The sequence below is a fragment of the Parasteatoda tepidariorum genome, chromosome 6 (genome assembly GCF_043381705.1).
Source record: "Parasteatoda tepidariorum isolate YZ-2023 chromosome 6, CAS_Ptep_4.0, whole genome shotgun sequence".
Taxonomy (NCBI): Eukaryota; Metazoa; Arthropoda; class Arachnida; order Araneae; family Theridiidae; genus Parasteatoda; species Parasteatoda tepidariorum.
In genome coordinates, this window is record NC_092209.1 from 6,400,112 (window position 1) to 6,426,765 (window position 26,654).

The 26,654-nt window shown below is 29.5% G+C and overlaps 3 protein-coding genes across 7 annotated transcripts in view; 1 reads left to right on the forward strand and 2 right to left on the reverse strand.

Moving 5' to 3' along the window:
- Positions 1-26,654, reverse strand: part of LOC107439260 (coiled-coil domain-containing protein 92) — an 879,443-nt gene that overhangs the window by 706,513 nt on the left and 146,276 nt on the right. The gene's annotated exons all lie outside the window — the stretch shown is intronic.
- Positions 2,582-20,518, forward strand: LOC107447927 (eukaryotic translation initiation factor 2 subunit beta). The gene is made up of 9 exons (XM_016062969.3): positions 2,582-2,855; positions 6,118-6,280; positions 8,665-8,759; positions 8,868-9,057; positions 11,919-12,001; positions 12,807-12,955; positions 14,734-14,790; positions 18,914-18,999; positions 20,294-20,518. Exons 1-9 carry the CDS (start codon positions 2,838-2,840, stop codon positions 20,467-20,469), a joined length of 1,017 nt encoding a protein of 338 aa, XP_015918455.1. The 5' UTR covers positions 2,582-2,837; the 3' UTR covers positions 20,470-20,518.
- The window catches only part of LOC107447870 (glycerol-3-phosphate acyltransferase 1, mitochondrial), a gene marked incomplete in the record, with an annotated part of 37,778 nt that continues 35,457 nt past the window's right edge, over positions 24,334-26,654 (reverse strand). Inside the window, 1 exon segment of the mRNA XM_071181943.1 lies at positions 24,334-24,586. Coding sequence (XP_071038044.1) covers positions 24,414-24,586 — 173 coding nt within the window.

Consider the following 26,654-nt stretch of genomic DNA (forward strand, 5'->3'; position numbering starts at 1 on the left):
ACTGTTGGAAAAAAAAAGTATAAAAAATAGCTATTGTAAAGTAAATAATAAGATTCACTTAAAAGCCTAATTTTGCCTGAAAAAGTAGCAGAAGCTCAAAAAGTAGAATTTTAGTTGACTCATGGCAGCCCTGTACCACGGCTATGTCTTCACTGAAGATTTATAATTTTACTCTGCTGCAGAGGTCTGATTAGCTTCAGGCACTAGAGCTTGACCTTAAAATTGCTGCTATAAAAACAAAAAATATTATTTCACGCTTACAGCTTTACAATAAATTGCAAAGCATAAATAACAAACTTCTTTTTCTACATAATAATATGGTCACCTATATTTTAAACTGAAATCTTCAATATACAATGAAATAAAACTTAATATATTGTTTAATATTTATTTTTACTTAAAGCCTGATAAAAGTAACGATTAGACCTTAGCTTTTTCTTCAAAAAAATAGCTATCATAATACAAAATCTATAAACAAGTTCTAAAGACTTCAATAATACATTTTTTTGTAATTTGTGTTAACATAATGAGATTTACTCTAAGTAAATATTCTTTTATATCTATATAAAAATGCATTTTATGTAACTGTCAAAAAAAAAAAATCTAACAGCATAAAAAAACAAGAAAAAAAACCAGTTGAATACTTATATCTTACTTAAATGTTTAAGAATATAAAGCACTTCTCAATCGTTTTTTTGCTTTGTTGTAATTAAAAAAAAAAAAAGTACTACTCCATTTCCCGGTGCTTTAAAACACAAACTACAGTACAGAACCTGTTATCCAGAAATCAGAAAATTTTCCCGCCATTTTTAAAAAAAATAAAATAAAAATTTTCCTCATAAGGTTTTAGGATTTTTTTTTCTTTTTTGAAAGATGTTTACCTTAGCATTATTTTGGAAATAATCATTAGTGTATTACTCCATCGTTTTTTCTTCTTTTTCAGATAATTTTCAAAAAAAAAATTTTTTTTAGTTGGGTTTAACAATAAAAAACGGCTTTTTGTAGTGATTCAGAAAACCGGAAAAATCAGTTATCCGGAATAGAGTTGGGTTTAACAATAAAAAAACGGCTTTTTGTAGCAGTTCAGAAAATCGGGAAAATCAGTTATCCAGAATAGCGATGGTAACCGGATAATCGGTTCCCTACTGTATTAGTGGCACAAATTTTATTAGTGTAGCGAACAAGAATTCAAAGAAAATTAAAATATTTCTCTCCAACGTTTGAAGCTATAAAAAATTTTACGCTCCTTCAATAAATTCATAATTTCAGATTAGGATCCAGATTTCAAAATTTTTTTTACAGCTTCAGAGAGTATAAAATAATTGTATTGAAGTAATAAGCATAAATATAGAGGAAAGATTTCCATATCAGTTTGGGGTAATAGCAAGCTAGAAACAGAGAAAGTCCAAATGTAAGCACATAACTCATGGTCACACCATAAAAAGTTTTTGAAAGTTCAAAAATTTTTTGATGCATTGGCAATTGTAGTTGGCACTAACAGATACTGATGTGAAAAAATTATCAGAAACAATCTATAGAACAGTAATCAAGGTAATTTTGTAAAAGAAAAATTTATGTTTATTTATCACAAATGAGTAAATATTCGTAAATACCAAATATTTAAATTCGGTAAATTTTATTCAAAGAAATAATAATCTACATTTTTTTCTATTTTATTGAAAATCTAAACATAACAATTTTTAATTTTGCAAGTACTTCTATCCATTCTAATTAAAGATTTAGTGTATTTATTGAGCACTTTTCAGTATTATAACGAAAACAATAGTCAATGAAACAAAATAAATATGCTAATAAATGAATTTTCTTATTTGCAGTTAATGCTTGAGTCTTTAGAGAACGATTGCTTTGATTTACAAGGTAGAGTATCAGAATTTAACTTTCATATTCATGTTTACCCCAGTTGCGACCATGGTCTAAATTATTTTTTAAATGATATGCAACGGTCCTTTCTTTAAGAGGTTTCAAAGACACTACTTTGTCAGGAAAAGCCTTTTCAATAGGTTCTGGATGTTTCTCCAAATAAAGTTTCTCTTCCTCTTCAGTGACATAAGGATTTTTTAAATACATCATTACTTCTTCTTCGTACATCAATTTTTTCCACATATCAAGACGAACTTTAGCAGTCACAGGAGGTACGAAGCGATGTTTACCAATCCAAATGTTTCCAGGGATACCTTTTACGAACTTGTACTTTCCACAGATAAGCGAGGTTAAGCGCATATTTAATCAATGCTATAAAAGAGGAATAATTATAAATGTACGCAAAGCTAAAACTTGTGCAGATCACCATTTACTATATTCATTTATTCAATTTACACTTCCAGCTGCTTATTTTTGTTAATAAATAATATGATAGATTTCGCCTATCAAATCAAAAGTTATTTGTGCTTACAGCTTGCTATTGTAGATTACTTCAAAAAAAGGAATATTTCGTTTTTGATTTGTTTCTTGAGAAATCTAGCACTATATTAAATGATAGTTAATACTTTTTTGCATTTCAGATCCTTGTTTCATGTTTTTAAATCCTCTAAATTTAATTAGGGATGGAGCATGATGCAATCTAACGGATCATTTTTATTTTGCGTTCATTCGCATTTAAAACGATACGATTAAACGATACCTGAGTACGTACGGTAACGGGATACAAAATACATAAGGTACACATCTAGCACTAAAATTTACAAAATACTGTTTATAATTAACTTACATTAATTAATTATCTAGGATTTAAACTTATAACTCTAACGTTAAGCATCGTACGTACTTAATTACTCATACATTAAGACTTATTTACTTTTCTATCTCGTAAGCTCAGGATGACCGAGGATGAAACTGTGAGTAAATTAATGGGTCATTTATTTGAGTAATATAATAAAATGGATCTAATCATACTATAAAAATATATTAATTTTGCTCATGGGTGATCCCTACGTTTAAAAAATGTCAGACTTTTTTATTGTTTATATTTTCTTATGATCAAAACTTATTTGCAAAATATTTTATTGCTCAAGTCAAGAACTTTATAGTTTGTTTATTTTTACAAATATGAATTATTCCACCAGTATTTTTTTTTGCCTTGTACTCTAAAGAGAAAATTTTGCTGAGTCGTAGGCAAAAACTTGCCATTTTCTAAAATAGTGTTGTTTACTTATTCCGTATCGGGATCTGTGGCAGAATAATTGCCAAGTCTTGGCAACTTCCATGCCATGGCCCTCGAGGAACTAAAAAACAGAAAGGCACTAACTCAAAAGGTATAACTCGTAGCCAATCTCGGGCAAACATCTACATGTTTTCTTTAAAAGAATTTGCAAGTTTAAAATCTATTTGGCACCTTGGCCATTGTAGTAGGCGTGACAAATCATGATACGGAAATATCCCCTGCCTGTTGGTAGCTATGAGTTATATCCTTCAAGTTGTTCCCCCTTCTGGGATTTTTGTCCGTTACTGAAATTTGGCGACTAATCTGTCGCATATCACAAAGCTGGAATCGGGAAGATTTCCGTATCCTGACCTGTAGCAGAATAATTGCTGAGTCTTGGCAACTTCCCGGCAGCCGCCCCTTGAGAAACTAAAAAAAAAAAACACAGAAAGGGACAAACTCAAAATGTATAACTCGTAGCCACCCCCGGGCAAACATCTACATGTTGTTTTTTTTTAAAATTGCAAGTTTGAAACCTAATTGGCACCTTGGCGACTGTTGTTGGCGCAACAGATCAAGATACGAAAATATTCTCCTGGGATCTTTCCAAGTTTAAACGTGCTATATATTCTGATTATAAATGGAAAAAAAATGCAATTAGTGATTAAAATTTTTTATTAGTACATATTTTTAGCTAAATTTATGAGGAGTCAATGGAGTTAACAAAATTTCTTTCTGATTTCGTTTGGTAAGGTGTTGTTTACCCGCCATAATTTTATATGTTAAAAACAGTGTTAAAATAGACATAAACTCCTTAATCAAATGGACTATACATGATGTCCAAAACTATTATAATCTACTTCAAAAAGTATTTTAATTTGTATTATTTACAATTTGCGGTATTACGTTTATGTGTCAGCATAAACATCATTTAGAGCACTTTCTTAATGTATGTCAATTTAGTTGTGACATTTTAGTATCGTAATTCATCACTCTAACTACAATCTCTTTATATGCCAAATGGATTTTAAATGTGCAAAATTATAAAAAAAAATATGCAACGGTTTTCCAGGATTGGCTATGAGTTATACTCTCCGAGTTGGCCCCATTCTGTCATGTTATTTTTTTCATTTAGTTTCTCGTGGGCTACTGCTTAAAGCTCCCAAGATTTGGCGACTATTCTTTCGCAGATCATCATGATACATAAATCTTCCCCTGCTATTAATTCTACATTTATATTCTATACTTATTTTGACCATCTCATTATGTGTTTGCTTGGCTATCTCAGAAATATTATACTAAATTTAGGTGTTTTATTGTGCATATGTTACTTGTAGGTGTAGCCTGAAAAAATATTATAAGGGAAGGGGCACAAGATTTTTTTAATTTTTTTTATATACTTTGGGATTATCTTCTTGACCTGTCAACGCTTGCAAAAATGCGCAAATCCTTTAGTGCCATCATAATGTAAAGCAATTTCAAAAATAAACATTCTAAAAACACATTAAATTTATCAAATAGTAATAACCCCCAAAAATATAAGTAAAAATGCGTAATAGAAAAGTGTAATAAAAAGAATCAAAACAAAGTAAAAGCCTCTATATTTTTAGAATTACACATTGAATTATTCTTGAATCTAACCATGTATATTATTATCAATCATTTCAACGGCCATAAATTTTTGATAGCTTTAAAAGCTCAAACATTTGCCTAGCACTGTCTTCGGCGGTAGAGAAATTCGAATCATTTTGCAGCTGAGTAAAAAAAGNACAACAGAATATTTCAACATGTTAAACAAAAACCTAGGCGTGTAGTCAAGGATTATGCAGTATATATGTTAAAATTTGCTGTTATTGGAGCAGAAGCTACCTTTTGACGATAATATCGGGTTCCGCTAAAATGGTCGACAAGATAATCCCAGAGTACAAAAATAGTCAGTGGTATAATCCCAAAGTACCTTTTTTTTTCTGCAAAAATTTTTAGTTTCTGACATATATATACAGGGACAGGGTCTGTGAAGTTACCACTTTCTAGCTTGCCATTGCAGGGTTGCCACTTCACAGGGAAAACCTGGAAAATACAAGAAATTTATAAATCACCTAAAGTATCAGGGAACTTTAATTTTTTCTTTACAAACTGGGAATTTTGTTTCTTATTTTTGTCTTTCAAAAATTGGTGACCACTCAAAGCATAATCTATGGAATATTTAACCATGATATTTCAGCTATACTAAGCTATTCAGGGGTCTGTCCAGGCCAAATTTACTATTGCTTTTTCACAAAAAACTTTTTCTAAAAATTTTATTTTTATATTCTCTAAGAAACAATAAATCCATATTTTTGTGTTAATTTTTAAATGTAATTTTTAATTTTTCTCCAATTATGTCTGAATTTTCACAAAATAGGTACCTCTCAGAAAAACCTACACCCCTGCTATTTTATTTACTACAGCATTATTTAAGTATATTCAGCTGTTCTTCCAGCAATTAAAGCTAATAAACATAGTTATCCCAATATAGCTCACACAAGAGCACCTCTTAATATATTGCTTAAAATATGTACAGGGATTTTTTTTTTTACACGTTTGAGTGGCAACCGTGCATTGGCAACTGAATAATTAGAGATGGAGAATAAGTTTTTACAAGTAAAATGTTGCATTTATATAAAACTGTCATATTTTCCATTGAATTGAGAGCTATAGATCTCTCAACTAGAGCTATAGTTTACTTTTACCAGCTATAGTTTGGGATGAAAAATGTCTTAAAGTCTGAAACTTTTGATGATTTGCTCAGTCTTCTGAAATGGAACATCCCCATAGCAGAGTTTGGTCCTAGAGCTACATTTGACAAATGGGATTTTGGTGCTTAAAAGCAGCAATTTGCAAATCAAATTTTTAAAAGTTTGAGAACTTAAAACATTTCAAATAGGAATAAAATATTTATTATTGTTTTTTTGTAGATATTTGATCCTCAGTTGAAAAAAAAGAAGAAGAAGAAGAAGCTTCCCTTCGATTTGAGTGCACTCGAAGATAGCAATGTGTCGGGTGAAACTGGTGGTGATGCCCAGGAAGATGATGTTGATGGAGTTAAAGATGAAAATGATGCTCCCGAAGATAAAGAAGGTCGGTAGATTGTGAATTGCTACTTATTCTGGGCAGTGGTAATTTTTTTCAAAAGGAAATCGGAAAAAAGAAATGGACAAAATGGGGGTTGGACTTCATAAGACTAATACGCATTATTAGAAGCTATTTTTAGAAGCATTCTAAAAACATCTTAAATAAAACAAATAAATTTTAATTCGGTACCAAAAGCCAGGGTGCATAGTATTTTTTAGAAGGGCTTGAAGGTGAATGTGTAATTCAATGTGTAATTTAGAAAGGCTTTTTTAGAAGGGCTTTTTTTTAAAAATGCTTATTTTTTACATATTTCTAAAACATAATCTTTTTTTTTCCCTAAAAATATTTTTTTTTTTTTTTNAGGGTGCATAGTATTTTTTAGAAGGGCTTGAAGGTGAATGTGTAATTCAATGTGTAATTTAGAAAGGCTTTTTTAGAAGGGCTTTTTTTTAAAAATGCTTATTTTTTACATATTTCTAAAACATATTCTTTTTTTTCCCTAAAAATTTTTTTTTGTTAAGCTGATTGTTATTATGAACAGGGTTTTTGACCCACCCACATACCCATAAGAAAGTGGGTTTTCTCTTTAAAAAAAAAAAAACACTAAAAGGAACAAAATGAAACCCAAGCTCAAATGGGTTTTTTATAAACATAATCAAAATAGATTAATAAAGACTAAGATAAAAGAGAAATATATTTAAAAGATTTCATATTTATCTTAAATGTATTGATTCTGGAATTTTCAAATTGAAACTAACTATAAATACATAGCTAGGCCAAATTTACTATCGTTTAGCGGTATCTTCACAAATTCAACTTAAGGAAAATGATAGTTTCACAAAATACTTTTTCTTAAAATTTCATTTTTGTATCCCGTAAAAAACAATAAATCCATATTTTTACCATTTTTTTTTTTTTTGTTGATATTTTAATTTTCACAAATTATGCCTAAATTTTCGCAAATTATGTCTAAATTTTCACAAAATAGGTACCTCTCAGAAAAACCTAGACAGACCCATGCATGGTTTAAAGAGTAATTCTTAAAACTACTAAGAAAATTGTTAAATAAACAGTAGTTCTGTAGTTAGTTGGCCTGCAAAGAGCTTACTTTGTAACTAAAAAATGAATGTTTAGTAATAAATAAAACAGAAAACAGCATATTTCTCTGATCCCAATATTTTGATTTTATTTTTACCCAAGGAAGGAATTATTTTAAGAGTCTTTTATTAATACATAGCATTAAAAGACGGTACTTCATTAAAATTAAAACTTTAATTTGTAACTTCATATAAAGTTTTATTTTTATTAAAATTGTTTTCTTTTGAATTAAAAATTGAATCTAAAAAGTGTGTTAAATTAGGTGATATCTTTTAAAAATCCAAAGAAGCCCAATAAAACCCACACTTGTGTTTTTTTTTTTTTTTTTNTTTTTTTTTTTTTTTTTTTTTTTTTTTTCAAAAAAAACTCTGATTATAAATTACGCAAAAGTCATAATTTTCAATGCAGTGTCATTTAATTCACTGTCCATTTTGTGGTGCATCGCACGGAAGCGAAGATTGTTTACATACTGCACAAGCTATTTACAGGCTCACATCTGGATTTATTGAAAAGGATTCCCACACTTCGCTCTAATTTGAGAAAGATTCCGGATCTCTTATCTGAAATTGAACTGAAAATCTCTCAAAACTTTGCTGATCACAGGGACTAACTAAACATTGCCAAATATTTTCTCATGTAGCAAAATTTTGTTTTCTTTTCTTTGTGATTTCTTCGCTGGTAAATCGCCATTATTTATGTCGCTGGAAAGCCCGTGACATTCTTGCATTGCTCTATTTTTAGATCTGTGCCACATTACTTGAACTTGACTTGAGGATGGTTTACTAATTTAATATTTTCTTGTGGTTTCAGAACAGTCAAAAAATTATAGAGCTTTACCACTCCAAATGTTTAATCTTTCTTTTTTCCACTTGATTTTAATAAAAGTTCAAATTAGTTCCGATTTTATAATAACTGGAATTTATATTTGAAATACCGACCTGATATTCGGGGATTTAGATCGACATATTTTGAACCCTGCAAGATCTCTTTGTCTGTAAAACTAACTTCTTACTTTATTTATAAGTAAGTCAATGAAATAGGAAAGAACTAAATATTTATTAATATATATTGTCTAAAATATAAATAATTCAGTTTGTCATGAAATAATTTTGTCAATTCAAGTGGATTTTATTTCGAATTTAAGCTGTCCAACGATGACTGAAGTCGAAGTGGACAAGTTATTAACATTTAAATGACTCCTTGTTTTTTATTAAAATCTCCTTGACTTCGACAAGGCAACTCTGATTTTTTATTCTATTATATTTAACTTTTGGCTTTTTTCAATATTTCAGATACTGTACTAGACTTGGATGACTTTTCGGGCTTAAAAAAGAAAAAGAAGAAAAAGAAACCTTTTAATTTAGAAGAACTGGAAACAAATGCTCCGGTAAGTACCTTTTAAAAAAATAGATAAATAAATTTTAGTAGGTAATTCAATTGCTATGTTAAAATTATGTGATTAATAAAGTTGACTTCAATATAATATTAATTGCAGGAGTCTGAATCCAAGGATGAGTCTTCAGCTGTTGCAGCTGAGGACAAAGATGCCGATGATGGAGACTTAGATGATGATTTAGATTTCAGTTTATCAAAGAAAAAGAAGAAGAAGAAGAAAATAAACATTGATGAATTAGAATCTGAATTAGTAGTTGGGGAAGAGGATGAAGATGATGATACTAAATTTGGTAAGTTGTTAATTTCTTCCATAAGAATGAAACGTTCTTCTCAAATTTTAAGAATATTTAAGTTATTATTCTAAACATTTTTAATTTTTATACCACGTATATTATATGTTAAGAACTTCACTTTAATTTACTTCAAGTTTTTTTTTTTTTTTTCTTGCAAGTTGGCACACTATGGACTTGATGTTTATTTACAGACTTTATCCATTTTTTACAGGTTTTAGCCATTTTTTAAAACATATGACCACTTAGTCAGAAATTGTGTCAGGCGGCAACACCATTCTTTTCACATTACGTGGCAATTGAGGGGTGATTCTATTTCGGGTTTTTGTATCATCCTTCCAGGTCTAGAAACTAGGAGCGGGGCATGAGATTTTTCCGCTAATTTCTCGAAATTCCGTGTTTTTAAAGCAATTGATTTTAGGACTGAAGTGAATCAAAACGTATATATAGCTTCCAACTGTCCAGAATTTTTTGGATTTGTTCCTAATTTTTAAATCAAATCTGAAAATCAGATATTTTTATAACAAATCCGGAATTTTCGTAAAATTGCAGTATTTTTGCTTTTAAACAAATCCCTTATTCTGATCGCCGCAATTGCACTTCCTGCGATTATTGTGCAGAAGTAATTTTTAGTAGCTTTTTATTAGAAAAAAATATTCCAATAGCTGTTGCTGATATTTCATTAAATTGCTTAAACAACTATTATTATTTTTTTTAAAATTTATTGTAGTATTTAAACATTTGCATCAGAAATATTTGTTTATGATGTAGTTTAATATTTACCTGTGTTTTTTTATTGGGAGAATAATAATTATATATTAATAGGTAATGGTTTTTTTTAAACTATTATACCGGTATTCCTAATTATGAAATATTAATATTATAAATTTCCCACTAAAGATAGAGTTAATAATATTTTTTTTTTACTAATTTACGTAAGGTATTTAAATATATGTCTATTAATGTTATTATTTATTAGTTAAATTTTTGTCTTACTCTCGTAATTGGTGCGTATAGTTTTGTCGCATATAGTGTTCCTAATTTTTTATTCCTAAGGTTGGCAGCTATGCATATAACACGGCATACTTTTCACTGGGTTACACAATCTAAAATTTCAATTTTGAAACTTTCGTTAAATTGCATTAACGAGAAGTTTTCATAAATGTGATTCTTTTGTCAATTTATTCATTTATTTATTTATTTGGTTTGCAGTTTTTAAGATTTTAATTTGCGCTATAATCCTCTAATATCATGATTCATAAACTGCTGTTTGTAGAAAATGCAACACCATGAAAGAATCATCAGAATCAAATGANTTGGCAGCTATGCATATAACACGGCATACTTTTCACTGGGTTACACAATCTAAAATTTCAATTTAGAAACTTTCGTTAAATTGCATTAACGAGAGGTTTTCATAAATGTGATTCTTTTGTCAATTTATTTATTTATTTATTTTTTTGGTTTGCAGTTTTTAAAATTTTAATTTGCGCTATAATCCGCTAATATCATGATTCATATTCGCATGATTCCAATATCAAATTTGGATTTTCAAATTTACTTGATTTGAAAGTTACTCATTGTAAACCTTATTCACTTGATTTAAAAATCTAGTAACCGCATTGTATTTACACCTTTTTATTATCAATATCGCGATTTGTAATGACGAATTTTTAAATTAAAATTTCGTGTTCACCTGAGTTTAAAAAAAACCAATGTTGTTATCCGTATTCAGGCGTTTGTCTCATCGATTATCATATTTATGCGTGCTTTAAAACTCGCACCCGCCTATTCGTATTCAAGCGATCGAAAAATCCGATATTTACAATTTTTGTCTTCACGTTCTTAAAACCCAGTATCGCGATTCTTATAGGAGCTAGGTTTTTTCTTAAATTGTCATTAAAAAGGCGTGATATTCTTTATTGGTAGGTAATTTAATTATAAATCTTAATTTAGAAAATTATTCTAAACATGTGTAGTTTATAAATTTATATTGAGTGTTGGCACTAAAAATTTTCAAGGTTTTTCACTTTGGGTCGTAATCACCTTTGATTAATATATCATTGTAGTTTGTTTTCTTTCTTTCATTTGTTTTACACCATAGTGTTCTCAGTTATAAGTTTATTCGTTTTCACTAAATAGTGCTAAATTATTTTTATTTTAATTTTTGCTAACAGGAATATCCTCAGGAAACAATCAAAGATGGTTATCTGCAATGTCTACAGCTACCTAGAATTGGTGTCATCTTACATCCCCATTTTAAATAAGTTTTTACCCACAAAATAATTATGTTACAATATTTATAAGGCTTTTATGCTTTTATTTATCATCACGATGTGAGTATATTTCAGTAGCGTAATTCGTTTTCAACGGCAGGCACAGAAAACGTCATTCTTTACCTTTAAAAGTGCCCGAAGTGTTTCTCTTTTTGCAGTGCCTGGTGAGCACCTTGTGATCAAAGTCACAGAGACAAGCAACATTAATCACGCTACGCTGCCATAGGTACCAGTTAATAAAGTGGGCCACATTTACACAGTAGAGGAACATCCGTGCCCCGAGCGGGATTCGAACCCGCAGCCATTGACTTCGCAGTCAGGCATAATGTAATAAAAGAGTATAAGCTTTCAAGCTATAGCTAGAGTGTCAACTTTTTGTTTCTTTTTATATAATTTCTTACAGAAATGTACTTGTTTGGGAAAAAGCCAAATTTCCTGATACTGTGTTAATGGGGAGGGGTAAAGTTTGAAGAGTGGGAAAATTGTATGATCTTGAGGTGCCTATTCCATTTACAAGAACTGGAGTAAGTTTTGTATATGTGCTATTTCTGATGATATTGTTAATGTATATTTATTTTGTTGTAGAAGATGATGCTGAACTTAAATCGACTCCAGCAGTTTCATCAACATCCTGGATTGGTACCGATAGGGATTATGCATATGAAGAAGTAAGTTTTAAATGTAATCCCTATTATTTTAGCCAGAAACTTTTTCCAAGGTTGCTACTCCACGGGAGAAACTTGTAAAAAAGAAATAATTTAAAAATGATTTAAAAGTAGAAAAATGTTAAAAAAATTTGAATGTTTCCTTACTTACAAATTAGGAAAATACAAGGAACTTTTTTTCTTATTTTTAGCATTTAAAAAATGCTGACCTTTCAAAGCTCAATCTATAATTATTTTTAATTTCATAATTATTTTTGTCCTCAGCTTTTTTAAATAAAATTATCATTATAGTATTTAGACTTATAGTCAACTATCATTACATGCATATTTGTTAGTGTAGTAAGTTATTCTTATGTTTCTCGACTCTTAATTTTTAGAGTGATATTTTAAAATAAATTTTTGTACTAAAATAAATTTTTGTACTTTTTAAATCATATTTAGCTCTCGAAAACTTGCTGTCTTTAAAACCTTTTAGCGTCCCTTCAACTTTTAGATACCGAGAGTATACTGCAATATATTTTATCAGTGTCTAAGAAGTAATTTAATATGAACCTTTTATAATAACAGAAAAAGATGGCACTACATTAAACTTTAAGTTATTTTTTATTTTGATTAATTATTGAAACTCTATTTTTTTGTTAAAAATTTCTTTTAAGCTAAAATTCTCTTTTGAAATTAAAATTTAATCCCAATAAAGTGTTATAATAGTTAAAATCTTAAAAAGCCCTATAAAACACACCAAGGTTCTTTTTATTTTAGTAAAAAAAAAAAATTTGAACCCTTAGTTGATATCATTCTTCTTTTGCAGCTGTTGATTAGAGTATTTAACATAATAAGAGAAAAGAATCCTGATATGGTTGCTGGTGAAAAGAGACGGTTTATTATGAGACCTCCTCAAGTTATCAGGGTGGGCACCAAGAAGACTTCTTTTGCTAACTTCATAGAAATTTGTAAAATGTAAGTATTATAATTGAGGCTTATAATTTTGACCAGGACACTGATTAAAATGTCCTAAAAATAGTTTTCATCATCCGTAAATTGTCTAAATGTTTATGAACTGTTATAAATGGTCTTAATTAGCTTTATTTCTTATAAATAATTGTTTGGTAGTCAAAAGTAACTTGAAGAAAAACAAAGAGTAAGATTGCAGTAAAGAAAGCTTATGAGGCCAATAATAAAATATACAATGAGCAGGGGTTACACAAGAATTTTAAATTATTGTCTAGTAAATTAGCCAAATATCAAAAGTATTTGCCTATTTCCAAAGGTTTCACCAAATGCAAATCTTAGCAATTTTTTATGATTAATTTTTTTCACATAGAAAACTGTTTTATGTAGTTTGTTTCAGGTTTATATTATTTGGACTCAATTCTTTTTTGGTTATGCAACTCCTCTACCAAAAATTACTGTAATCAAATAAAAAAAAATACTGATTTGTGTGAAAAAAAACATTCTCCAATACTTTCGCCAAAACACAATTTTATTCACTAAATTACGAGTTTATCACATTTGGAGAGGTGAGAATGCTTAGCGCAGGCCCTGACTAAGAATTAAAAAATGTACCTCGTAATTGTTTAAAAAAAAATTTTAGATTCCAATTTAAAGCATAAAATATGTTCATTACAAGCATTCACATTACATCTAATGAACTTTTATGCCAGTTCTTTATCAACAGTAAAATTAATTTTTCTAAGTAAAATAATCCAAAATAAATTGCAAATACGGCTAAATTTAGAAACAGCAAGGCTTGTTATTATTCTAAAGTTCAACAAATAGCATAAAAAAATCTTTTATAAGAAATTATTTAAACTATATTATGTTGTATTTTGGTCTTATGTTGCACAGATGTTAAATTTTTTTTTCATTTGGTGTTATTGTCATTCTAAAATATGACTGACATATTTATTTCCTAACACTTAAAAACCAACTTATCTTATTTCATTCTTTTTCAATAAATAAAAATCTTTATTATAAACTCTAATCTTTTCATACCACAATATTGAATTGAGTGAATTATTTTTTGATTCCCTCTACATATGCCTAATATGTTAGCGTATAATTTGAAAACCGTTATATGGTTGTTATTGTTTTGAATTCATTATTATTCCGCCAACACACTTGAATGTGTAAGGCCAAGAAAAATAACCTTAGCAATAGATTAAAACAATTAATAGCCAATATAAGGATTTCTTTACTTTCCTTGGCGAATGATGGACGGAGGTGTGTTGTGAGGCTTAGTCCTGCAACTTCACTCTCCGGGCCTTTTCTAAATTTAATATTTTATTAGTTCACATGTACATAAAAAAATTACATTTCTCTTTACTTTGGAGCTCCATATATTTCTGAAGTAAAACATTTTTAATACTAATCATAATTTGGTTCTTCATTTAAACAGTTTTTGATTAATATATAATTGGTGATATCATTATTTGATATCATTCAATATCAAATAATTTCCTTGATAGTTGTGTTGTGACATTTTTGACAAAATTTGTAAATTTGGTTTCACTGGGGCTAGTGGAATATATTTTATTATCATTGAATATATTAAATTGTAAATTTCAGTGATCAAAATTGTTATGGACCTGCTTAGTTAAAAGTGTTTGAATTACACATTAAAAGCAGTTCAACCAGTTTTAATTCTTATGTCTTTTTCAGATATTTTTTTAAACATTACTAGGTTTGAGGAATTGTGTTCATAAATAAAATGCTAATATTGTAAATTATATTTCTAGGGTTCATAGACAACCTAGACATTTACAAGCCTTCCTTTTAGCTGAGTTAGGTACTAGGTATGTAATTTATTACAGTATTAATGACATATAGTCCTATAGTTTTCATTGCTAATATGTGTAATTATATCTGCTGTTTTTGAAATACTAAAATTTAAAAAAAAGTAACAAGCCCTTTGAACAGCGGTTTTAACTTTGTGTCAGCCCTTTGGCTGACGATTTTGACTTTGGGTAAACTGTTCCCTCAAAAACTCCCAAAATTCCTTTTATGTATTGGTTTTAAACATAATTATTCTTGCATTAAATAACAAAGTGCATGTAGTGTTTAAAGGGAAATTGAAGTATTATTTTTTTATATATATATTTAACTGTGATGAAAGAGAAAATGAAAAACAATACTATTGCACTTAATTTCAATTATTTAAAAGCATTGTGATTGCTTTTAACCCTTTATAAGGACATGGCTAGTATATTTACTACCAACTTCATTGTCAATAGGACTATATTTGCTGATATTTTTAGAAATTACACCAACAACAAAAACTGTAAACTTTGTTTATATAAATATGAACAACAGTACATGTCAGCATGGTGTCGAGAAGACGGGTAAACACTTGGGAAGTATTTTTTCTTATATCTTGGGTGTTCAGTCATTTGAGAATTTCTCATTGATTTTATTTTTAGTTATAAATGCAGAATTTATAAATTTGGTTATTTAAAAGCTCTGCAGTTCAAGTTAATGACCAATTCTTTACAAAAGTTAAAAGTTTGATTATTCCATCTTTGCTCCCTCATAAAAATGGTCTTAAAAATCAAATTAATTTTTGGTCATTAGCTTAATTTCTTTTCTTAAACCAATCTCAATTCCAAAAACATTTCAACATAACATTTCTAGATTGAAAATAAGAAAATATCCATATAAAGAGTTAAACACAGTATGTTATAGCAATATATTAAAATTATGTTTATATTTTTTTAGCATATAGCAGTATCCTTGAAATATATACAAATGACCACAATATGATAACTAATAATCTACTGGATGCTTTCTATTTATGAAATTATCAACTATAATGACAAATAGTTAACACAGATTATTAAAATTTAGTGATGGGTATATTTTGAAATATTTATACTTCGATGTAACTAAACTATATATTTATGTGTATTGGAATGTGTTTATGTGTTAGGTTGATGTTATAAATATACTAGGAAAAATTAAAAAGCAAATCATTCCTGCGAAAGCCCATTGTGGGCCTGAGATCATGTATAATAAGGCTCCACAATTTCATGACCAACTGCATGATTGTTGCAATATGGTCAGCACTGTGCACAGGTCACCTTTACTTCTCAGGCAAACTGGTACCCATCCTTCTGAATCTGGTTGGGCTTCAAGTCGCCACGGGTGACCGATAACCAGTTTTTCACATTGACTGACCAGCGTAAAAGTAGTGACAGTGACAAAAACTAAGGGCATTGTAATTTAACCAGTGTATTGACACTTGTCTAGTCTAAACACTGCCTCGCTTTTTGGACTATTATATGCTAAAACTGGTTTTAAAAAGTGCATAAAGGTGCTTTTCCCATTAGATATTTGTAAAAAGTGCTTAGTTTCCACATTTCCAAAGTGAAATTTTTTTCTTTGCTCTGACCATAATCCTTTTTGGTAGTTTGATATATTCCTATGCGTGTATGCTGAGCTGGATTCGGTGGGTAGGATTTTAGCACTCAGACTCTTGAGTGCAACTTTGCGATAGATTCCCAGTTCAATGTTTAATCCTTGCCTTCTGAATTCTAACCAAATTTTTTTTAAATTTCTGCTCAGTATGGGGACCAACTAAATATTGCCATGTTTTCCCAGTAGTGAAATAGCATTTTATTTTTCTTTCTCGTTAATTTTTCTTTGGTGATACGCCATCATCTTCATCTCTGGCAAGCTGATGTGGTTCTCATTCTGTTCTTTTTATATATTACCCAGGGTGCTTAGTGTTTTTAAAAAGTGCTTAAATGTGCTTATTTTCGTTTTTAAAAAGCCCTTAAAGGTGCTTTTTACATTGGGTATTTTTAAAAAGTGCTAAATTTTCCCTCTTCTAAAATAGGTTTTTCCCTTTATTATCTTAATTTTCCCTTTGAATTATGCAAAAAGACAGTTCATATTATTCTATTCAACTTTTTCAAAGTGCTTAAAAAAATTAGAATACTTAAAAGGTGCTTATTTTTAGTTGAATAATTTGGCTACGCTCCCTGTTACCTCAATTTGACTAGGAGATCATTCACTAATCAAGTGAATGTGTTTCCAGAGCAGTCACTCATTACAGAGCTTCATCACTTCAAAATTTTCATTTTCTCATGGAAAAAAAAAAAAGACTCAATAATTTTTAGAGCCAAGTTTTTTTAATAAAATGAATTGAGAGGCTTTTCATTATTCTAACTTTTAGCGAATGTTGCAAAAAATATTATTGTGATTCAGATTTGTCAATTCTAAATAGTNTTTTTTTAACGCTAAAACTGTTTATAAAAAGTTTTTGTTTTTCAATAATATCATTGATTGAATATGAATTTTTTGAGTGCTTGAAAATTTTTGTAAAGTGCTTGAAAAGTTTTTAAAAAGTGCTTATTTTTGATTCAAAGATTTGGCTACGCACCCTGTCTCTGGCAAGCTGATGTGGTTCTCATTCTGTTCTATTTATATGTTACCCAGGTTGCGTAGTGTTTTTAAAAAGTGCTTAAAGGTGCTTATTTTTGTTTTTAAAAAGCCCTTAAAGGTGCTTTTTTCATTGGGTACTTTTAAAAAGTGCTTAATTTTCCCTCTTTTAAAATAGGATTTTCCCTTTATTATGTTGATTTTCACTTCGAATTATGCAAAAGACAGTTCATATTATTCTATTCAACGTCTTCAAAGTGTTTTAAAAAAATTGAGTGCTTAAAAGGTGCTTATTTTTTGTTGAATAATTTGGCTACGCTCCCTGTTACCTCAACTTGACTAGGAGATCATTCACTAATCAAGTGAATTTCGTGTCCAGAGTAGTCACTTATTACAGAGCTTCATCACTTCAAAATTTTCATTTTCACATGGAAAAAAAAAGACTCAATAATTTTTAGAGCACAGATTTTTTTAATAACATGAATTGAGAGACTTTTCATTATTCTAACTTTTAGCGAATGTTGCAAAAAATATTATTGTGATTCAGATTTGTCAATTCTAAATAGTATAATTTATCTCTTTATTATTTGATTTAAAAATAATTGAGCTTAAATATTTGATAATCTCAAATTTGTTAATCATGATGAATATAGGAACCACATAGTAATAATTTACTTTAGAAAAAAATATTTAACTTCACTACTTATCATATTTTTACTTCAAAATTTTTGAATAAATTTTTTTAAATATTTTGTTGAAGAAATGCTGTACAAAAATTCTAATTTTCATTGAAATTTTAAAGAGAGCGCCATTCACAAATTTGCACTTGTAATATAAATTTATTGAGATTTTCTTAGTTTGCTCAATTCTCTACACATCTTTATCAATTTAGTATGATCAATAATATTAAACTTCTATGTTTTTGCTGAGTATGCATTTGTAAGTTTTTATTTAAATATAAAAAATTACATCTGATACCTTTTTTAAAATGAAAGTTCAAATAATTGTTATTTTGAAATAAAATTAATTTTTGTAAACAATGGAATGAAATGATTATTAATTTAAATAATATAATGAGCAATTTGATGTTGGATATATTAATTGTGCATAAAATAATTTATCGTGAATTAATAAGTTCTGTGCCAGAAACTAATTATTTTTAAATGATTATGGTAAGTCTTTGAAAGTGTTTCTTTTTATTTATTTTTTTATTATTGTTTTCATAATTTTATGCATTTATGAAGAGCTTTCAACATAAGGAAGAAGAAAGAAAATATTTTATTAAAAAAAAAGTGCTTACAAATATTTTTGGTGTGCTTATTTTATGTTAAAAAATTTGACTATGTACCTTTCTAAAAGCACTGCAGTCTGTATGCAATGTGACTAATTTGATTAAAATTGAATACTAAAGTATGTTTTTATCTACCCAAAATCTTTCTATTTGGAAATATGACATTTTTAAAAAAAATTTAATGTATAATGTCATTGTTATGTTCATGTCTTTCGGTTGTTACATTAATTATTTATATTTTCTCCTAGTGGTTCTGTTGATGCAAATAATCAGTTAATTATTAAAGGCAGATTTCAGCAAAAACAAATTGAAAATGTTTTGAGGAGATATATCAGTAAGTTATTTGTTTCATCTGAGAAAGTTTCTTTATTCATCTTTTTATTAATAAATCACAGAAGCCAACATTAAAACTCTCTAAAATTGTATTAGTAATAGCATACAAGTTTTGGTGCTCTGCTAAGTGTTCTATGGATGGTGAGCCATATAAATCAAAGTTTGGGTACCACTCACAGTTAAAACTCAAGTATTCACACTTAAAACTGCTTACATGTGAATACTACTAATTCATTTTTACATATTAGCTTTTAAAAAATAATATGCCATCTTAAATTATTGGGTTGAAAACATGCTGATAAAAATATTTTGTCCTGATATTTTAGATTTTTGTGTGTATTCTGAACAATTAATTAGTACAATTAAAATGTGGATTTCATAGTAACAAATTTGAAGAATAAAAAAATGGGAAGATTCGTTTGTTCAAACTTATGTACCGCCCACTAATTATTTACATGGTTTACACATGAAGTACCGCCCACTAATTATTTACATGATCAAAAGATTCATTCCTAAACTTTTTGAGGATTCAATAATTTTATGGAAAAGGAACTTAATTAACAATTTTACATAATCAAATTTGATGAATTCAGGGGTCATATACTTATTTTAGCAAATGCAGTATCAGATCTTGTAAAGAGAGATGTGTAATTATTGGTTTGTTGCTTAACTAATTTTAAAAATGATTGATCTCACTCATCTATACAAGTGAGTTAAAGGGATCATATACTGAATTGTGTACAAAAATGTTAATGAGCATATTCATTGTGTTTTAATTTCAAGATTATTGTAGCCATACTTTAAAATTATTTAAGAAGCCTTGTTATAGCCAACTTTCTATTCTTTTTGAAAAAATGTCATCTAGTGGTAGCTAAGTTAAAAGTATTATTGGCCACTTTGTTCCAAGGTGAGACTTTTTATGTGTTGGCAAAATTGCCAAATATTCTGTAAGCTGTAGTGTTTTAAGTTTACCACTCAATAAAATATTTTGCAAAAAGCATAGTAGTTGGTTGCCTTGTTATTGTTAAAATAGAGAGAAATATAAAATATGAGCAAGTATGAAAGCAACAAAACCAAAACCGCCAATAAGAAAAAGGGTGCTGATGTTTCCATCGAACCAAAGAATGACTGCTCATTTGTAACATTTTCTAAATATTAGAACACTATAGGTGGTGTTCCATTAAAGCACTGTTACTTGTAGGCTATTTTTAAGACGAGTGTAAATGATGGCTTGTGTCATTAATTTTTATCATTCAGTTTTTATTGTCATTAATGAATTCGATGTGATTTTTCAGAGGAATATGTGACATGTCACACATGTAGGTCCCCAGATACTATATTGCAGAAAGACACAAGACTTTTCTTTTTGCAATGCGAAACTTGTGGCTCTCGCTGTTCCGTAGCTAGCATCAAATCTGGTTTCCAGGCTGTTACTGGTAAACGTGCTGCCATCAGAGCCAAGACAGCATAGAAAAAGAGTTTTTGTATGTTTATATTATAAAATAAACTATCCCATGCTATTTTTTTGTGTTCATATGAGAACTTGTCTTTCTTTTTAAATATACTAAATTAAAAAAGAATGTTAGTGTTCTTGGCTAACTTTGCTTTTATACTAGGGAATTTGTATTTTATTTCTGTCATTCATTTAAAAAAAAATTGTTGAAGATCAAATATTACTGTGCGGATTTTTTGGATTGTATTTAAAAGTACCTTAAATACAAACAAAAGTTTGTTTTAAATTAATAAAGATATCAATTATACTGTCTAATTATATGTTATTTTATGTTCATTCTACTTAAGGGGCCATGCTCTCAATTGCAGAACAAGGTTACACATTTGTTGCCATATCTATTTTAGTCTAGCTTTTTATGAATTGTGGTTTTCTTTGGAAAATTAAGTTCTAAAACATGCAACATATACTTCGTAGTTGTAAATTAGTTATAGTTTTGATACAACTGTTCCAAGTTTTTATATGAACTTGTAAAATGCATAGAAACCAAAGTAAATGGGAAAAATTAAAACAATAATTCTGAGTCAAGCTGAACTTTCAATACAGCCTGCATACACAATTACAAATTTGTGAGAATGTGGGTACGAAATTGACATATTATTTTCGAAAGAAATATAATTTATTTTTAAGCCTGGTTAGTAGGACGTCAGCCCCATGTTCGTGAGAACACGGGTAGGAATTCAGCTGGCTGGTACACGTTAAATCTGTTTGGGTCACAAAGTCCTCCAAGTTCCCTTACCAAATAAATACCTCTGATGCTATTAAATTGGAAATTGAGATCATTCTCTGGTTCAAGTTAAAATTAAAATCTGTAGATGAATGAATGGAGTATGATTAGGTCCTCCCTGTAAAACAGGCTGCGACGTGTATGGCTGAAGTCTTATTCTTGGCCCTAGATGATGTCACTGAAAAAAACAAGTTAATTTTTAAGACAGAGGGGGCGTTTCTTGATTTTAAGCTGGTACGGGCAAGTGGCATAAGTAACAACGTAAGTTTTTATACCAGTTTCATTAAAATGCCTCTCTATCTTATTGTTGTTCTTATTCCCATCCCCATGGCTAGCATCCCAAGACATCATCAGGTCCATGAGCTCGTTCACTCTAAGAAAATCTAGCACCAACAGGGGAGCTTGAACCAGGTCCTGCCTGGTAAGTCTTAGACAAGATAAAATGTGGTCAGGGGAGGGGAGTTTTACATATATATAATATTCATCATACTTTCATATTTATTAGAATAAAACAAACTGCACAAACAAAGGGTGCATTTTTTACAGAAAAGTGGCTGTCAGGCGACAATATTTCATCATTTGTGGCCAGTGAAGACTTTTTTCCCCTTTACTTAACTAGAGGGTTCTCAGCCAGCTAAATTTAGAACTACAACCCTTTGCATAACCTATTCTACCCTTTTCTTGACATCGGTTATCCAATTTTTATGGCTAACTATAATATTTAAATCTCCAATGGCAGAGTACGTGACAAAATGTAAAAACAACACAGTGTAGAATTCCAAGCGTAACACAGAGGAAATCACCCAATTATTTTATCCTAAAAAATGCATTAAATATATGTGAAAACAAAAAATTGTGCAATAATATGCTACTTTAAGGTGCAATATTTAATTAAATGGCATAAAATAATAAAAGAGCATAATTTAATTGCCAGGTAATTAAAAGCNACGTAAGTTTTTATAACAGTTTCATTAAAATGCCTCTCTATCTTATTGTTGTTCTTATTCTCATCCTCATGACCAGCAGAGCTAGATCAGGTCCATGAGCTCGTTCACTCTAAGAAAATCTAGCACCAACAGGAGAGCTTGAACCAGGTCCTGCCTGGTAAGTCTTAGACAAGATAAAATGTGGTCAGGGGAGGCCTGGGCAGCAGATTTCGAAGTGTTTATTACCATAGTTATAAGTCATTGGTGACAGATGTCCACTGAGGAAACTAGTTTTCTCTCTTTCTAAATTGTGATACTAAAGGATACAGGTCAAAATTTTACTACTAGCCAGTGATAGCATTTTAAAGAGTAATTACTTAGTGGCTACTTTTAAAATATTTAAATAACTGTTGATATTAATGTAAGATATTTCATTTGAAGCATTTTTCAAAACAGTAAACAAGGTTCATTTCTAAAATGAAACATTTTAAAACACAAGTTTTACATATATATAATATTCATCATACTTTCATATTTTATTAAAATAAAACAAACTGCACAAACAAAGGTTGCATTTTTGACAGAAAAGTGGCAGTCATGCAACAATATTTCATCATTTGAGCTATATTTGTGGCCAGTGAAGACTTTTTCCCCCTTTGCTTAACTAGAGGGTTCTCAACCAGCTAAATTTAGAACTACAACCCTTTGGATAACCTATCCTACCCTTTTTTTGACATCTGTTATCCAATTTTTATGGCTAACTATAATATTTACTTTTTTTCTATCTCCAATGGCAGAGTACGTGACAAAATGTAACAAAAACACAGTGTAGAATTTCAAGCGTAACAGAGAGGAAATCACACAGCTATTTTATCCTAAAAAATGCATTAAATATATGTGAAAACAAAAAATTGTGCAATAACATGCTACTTTACGGTGCAATGTTTAATTAAATGGCATAAAATAATAAAAGAGCATAATTTAATTGCCAGGTAATTAAAAGCATCCCTAACAGAGGGAACAAAGAAAATCCAACATTTTTGACATGCACTGTTATTTGTGATTTGGAACATCCAAAACATTTGTAATTTTTTTTAATTATCACATTTCATTGTAAAGTAAATTATTATAAGACTTTTCAAATTGCTTACACATTTTTATTAACTTCAAAAAATGCAATGTAACAGAGGGGACATTAAATTTGACAAATAGTTACAGGGAAATATCATGCCATTTAATTAAACATTGATATTGTTGCACAATTTTTTGTTTTCACATATATTTAATTCATTTTTTAGGATAAAATACCTGTGTGATTTCCTCTATGTTACACTTGGAATTCTTCTGCTGGTTTCAGTTGGCATGGAAATCAATCGGTACATAAATAGTCTTATTTGGCTTCTCGTCTCCCAGTATTGAGATATTATTTGTAATGATATTTGGACAAATCAAGCTCGCCAGCCTTTTGCGAATTAAGTCGGGAAGGTTTGCGTTAGCTCAGAACTCCACTGATAGATGGCAGTACCACTTATTTGTCAGGGCACTTCCTCAATTCAGACATAGATAACATGCACATTTTCTCCAGATCCCCGTATTGCCAAGCAATAGAACAAAAAATTAAAAATTGAGATTTTTATGTAACTGACATCTATGTATAATAAGCTATAACAACTTTTTGCAAAATTTATAGTGAAGCACTCTCGTTTTTTCAAACGCACAACAGCGTACCCATGGAAATGCTCGTCGACCAACCACAAGAAGTGCGTTAATTCTATGGATTTTTTTAGCATATATATTGTTTATACTCGACTGGGCTGGAGCCTGATTCTCTAACCACTAGACTATACCCTGTGTTGTTCACCTAAGTAGTGCTCCTCAGTAAGAAATAAGATGGTCATCCATTATTATGTGACCCCTACAAGTAGGGGTCCAGGAGGACACCATACGGAAGAGCTCTATAATAAACTTAGCTGTGTGGCTTCTATGCCCTTACATTTACTCGAATGGAAATTACACATTGTCAAACATCAAGATTATTTATGGGTGAAATATTCAAGTATAAAAGAAGGCTTAAATTTTCTTGTTTTTAATTGTATACTTAATTTAAAAAAATAAAAACGTGTTATTTCTTATTATATTTAATGTGAAGTTAGGTGGTCATAAAACAATACATAAAAACTGCTCACTTTATTTTACATTATATTTACAATAAGAACACAAAAATAATGCTCAGGCAATAGAAACAATGATAATCATTTTCTGAACTCTTCAACTTTCGAAATGATGAAATCTATTTGTTCTTTGTTGTTGTAGTTCTCATTTAGGTATACAATTTTAATACCATCCTGCTCATAAGATTCTACCACATGCCAGCTTTCAAATAATTTGAGGGAGTTCTTGAAAGTGATGGCCGAGAAACTCTCTTCTGCAGACAATTTAAAACATGATTAGTATTAAATAAATTTGTTACCGTGAAGGATCGAAATCAAGAGAATGTCATCTTTCAACAGTGAATGTCAACAATCACATAGCCACATTTACCAAGGCTACTATGTGATTGTCAACATTTACCGATGGAAATCAATAAACACCCATTCCGGTCATTCACAATACATTCATTAATTACAATAATATAAAACCCTTTTTTAACTAAACATATTGTTAACAATCCACTGATTTAAAAGTGGAAGAGTTACTAATATTACGGGTTGCACTGTAACTTAGGTTAGATCACTAACGCCACTTTAATATCACACAATCATTGCCAGCAATCTGAGATTTGGCTTTTTTAAAGGTTTTGCCATCACATGAAATAATGCTTTAAGAATAATATGTTATATTTTTGAATTTGCTGTGAGTTTGAAACAGTTATTCATGACTGTTCAGTCAGATTTAGCCTATCTGTGGCCAACCATCTCTATGCTGATTCTAAAAATAGCAGAAAAACTTCAATGTGAAAAAAATTCACTTTTCTAAGTCCAAAAAGCGTTAGTGATCTAATTTTTTAATATTTAAAAAATGACTCTAATACTGTATTACCTGGTCTCATAAAAAGTTACAAATATTGATAATTTCACCTAGGTGGAAATATCTAACCAAATTAACGAGTTTTAAAAAATTTTAACTTGTAAAAATTGAAGTTATTCAGCTTTTTAAAGTCCAGATAATTCATACTGCAAGATCGTATGTAAAGCTCTGCCTCAACTGTAAGGAACTTACAGAGTTTTTATTTTCTGCACTACATAATGATCAAATAAAAACCCAATAAAATTTTCACTCACATATGCAATATACATTTCTATTTCTATGTAAAGAAAATTAACTGGTATTACAGCATCATTTTCTCCACGTAATAAGTGATTAGTCTTGTTACTCTCTTCATTCTTAGAGATTTAATGATAATTCATATTTTCTGAGTTATAACATGAAGAGAATTATTCATTTTAGATAATTCATCCAGACATAAGTATTCCACCGATTGATTGTTAATGGGAAAATGTTAAACACCTGTTTTTGGATCATAATTTTCTAGGAAATAAAACAAAATTTTGGTCACTTTATTGGTATAAATCAATGGTTCCTAACCTTTTGTGTACCATCGCCCCCCTCTTGGGGGTTGGCTGACACATATCGCCCCTTTATCTTTTTGCTCAAAAAACCATTCATTGTTGCTTGTGAGCAACCAAACACTGAAAATATGCAATGTTATTTGATTTTAATTTAAATTGTAATGCAAATAAGGAGGCACATTTATCCTGTCATTTTTATTCATTAAAAAAAAAATTGTGCATCTTTTTTTTTCAAAAAGAAATGATATTTAAAACGGAATAATCAAAACAAAAGTTCATTTTTTTAAATTCATATTTTAATGTAATCAAGAAAAAGTTAAAACGTTAACAACTAAAATTTGAGAAAAAAAAATGAAGATTGAGAAAGTACATTTTTACCACTTCAATGACTGCCCTGTGCTTGGTGTTTTCAAGTTAAAGCTTGAATGTCAGGTTTTATGCTCCTCAGATTTAAACGCGGGTCTCCTTTGAAACAAATGTCCAACCTTTCTTTTTGCATTGAGAGCAGCTGGAAGACAGAACTAAATCCTGTCTCTACTAAATATGTTGACGGGAACGAGATAAGAAGCGGCTCAGTTTGTTTCCACAATTGTGGATAAGTGTCCATAAGCTTTACCCAAGATAACTTGTAACCGTATTTTTTAAAGACGACTTTAGCCTCACAGTCATACTTCAAATCTAAAATCTCAGTCTACAAAGAGGAAGTGAGCTTATCCACAACTTCAAAAGAGAAAGGATCGAAAATCCAATCCGGAATTTCTAATTTCATTAAATCTTTAAATCTTGATTCCATAACTGATCAAGGTGATCAGTAAAAATTAAGATTTTATTTTCGAGAATCTCGATATCTGCCATTGAACACTTTTTAAGAGTTGGAAATTGCATTAGCTCTTTGCGACCAATGTTTGACTTGTAGATATCAAA

Coding starts and splice junctions, on each gene's coding strand:
- LOC107447927 (XM_016062969.3), top strand. Junction 8,760..8,867: donor AACTGGAAACAAATGCTCCG/GTAAGTACCTTT, acceptor TATTAATTGCAG/GAGTCTGAATCCAAGGATGA. Junction 12,002..12,806: donor GGGATTATGCATATGAAGAA/GTAAGTTTTAAA, acceptor CTTCTTTTGCAG/CTGTTGATTAGAGTATTTAA.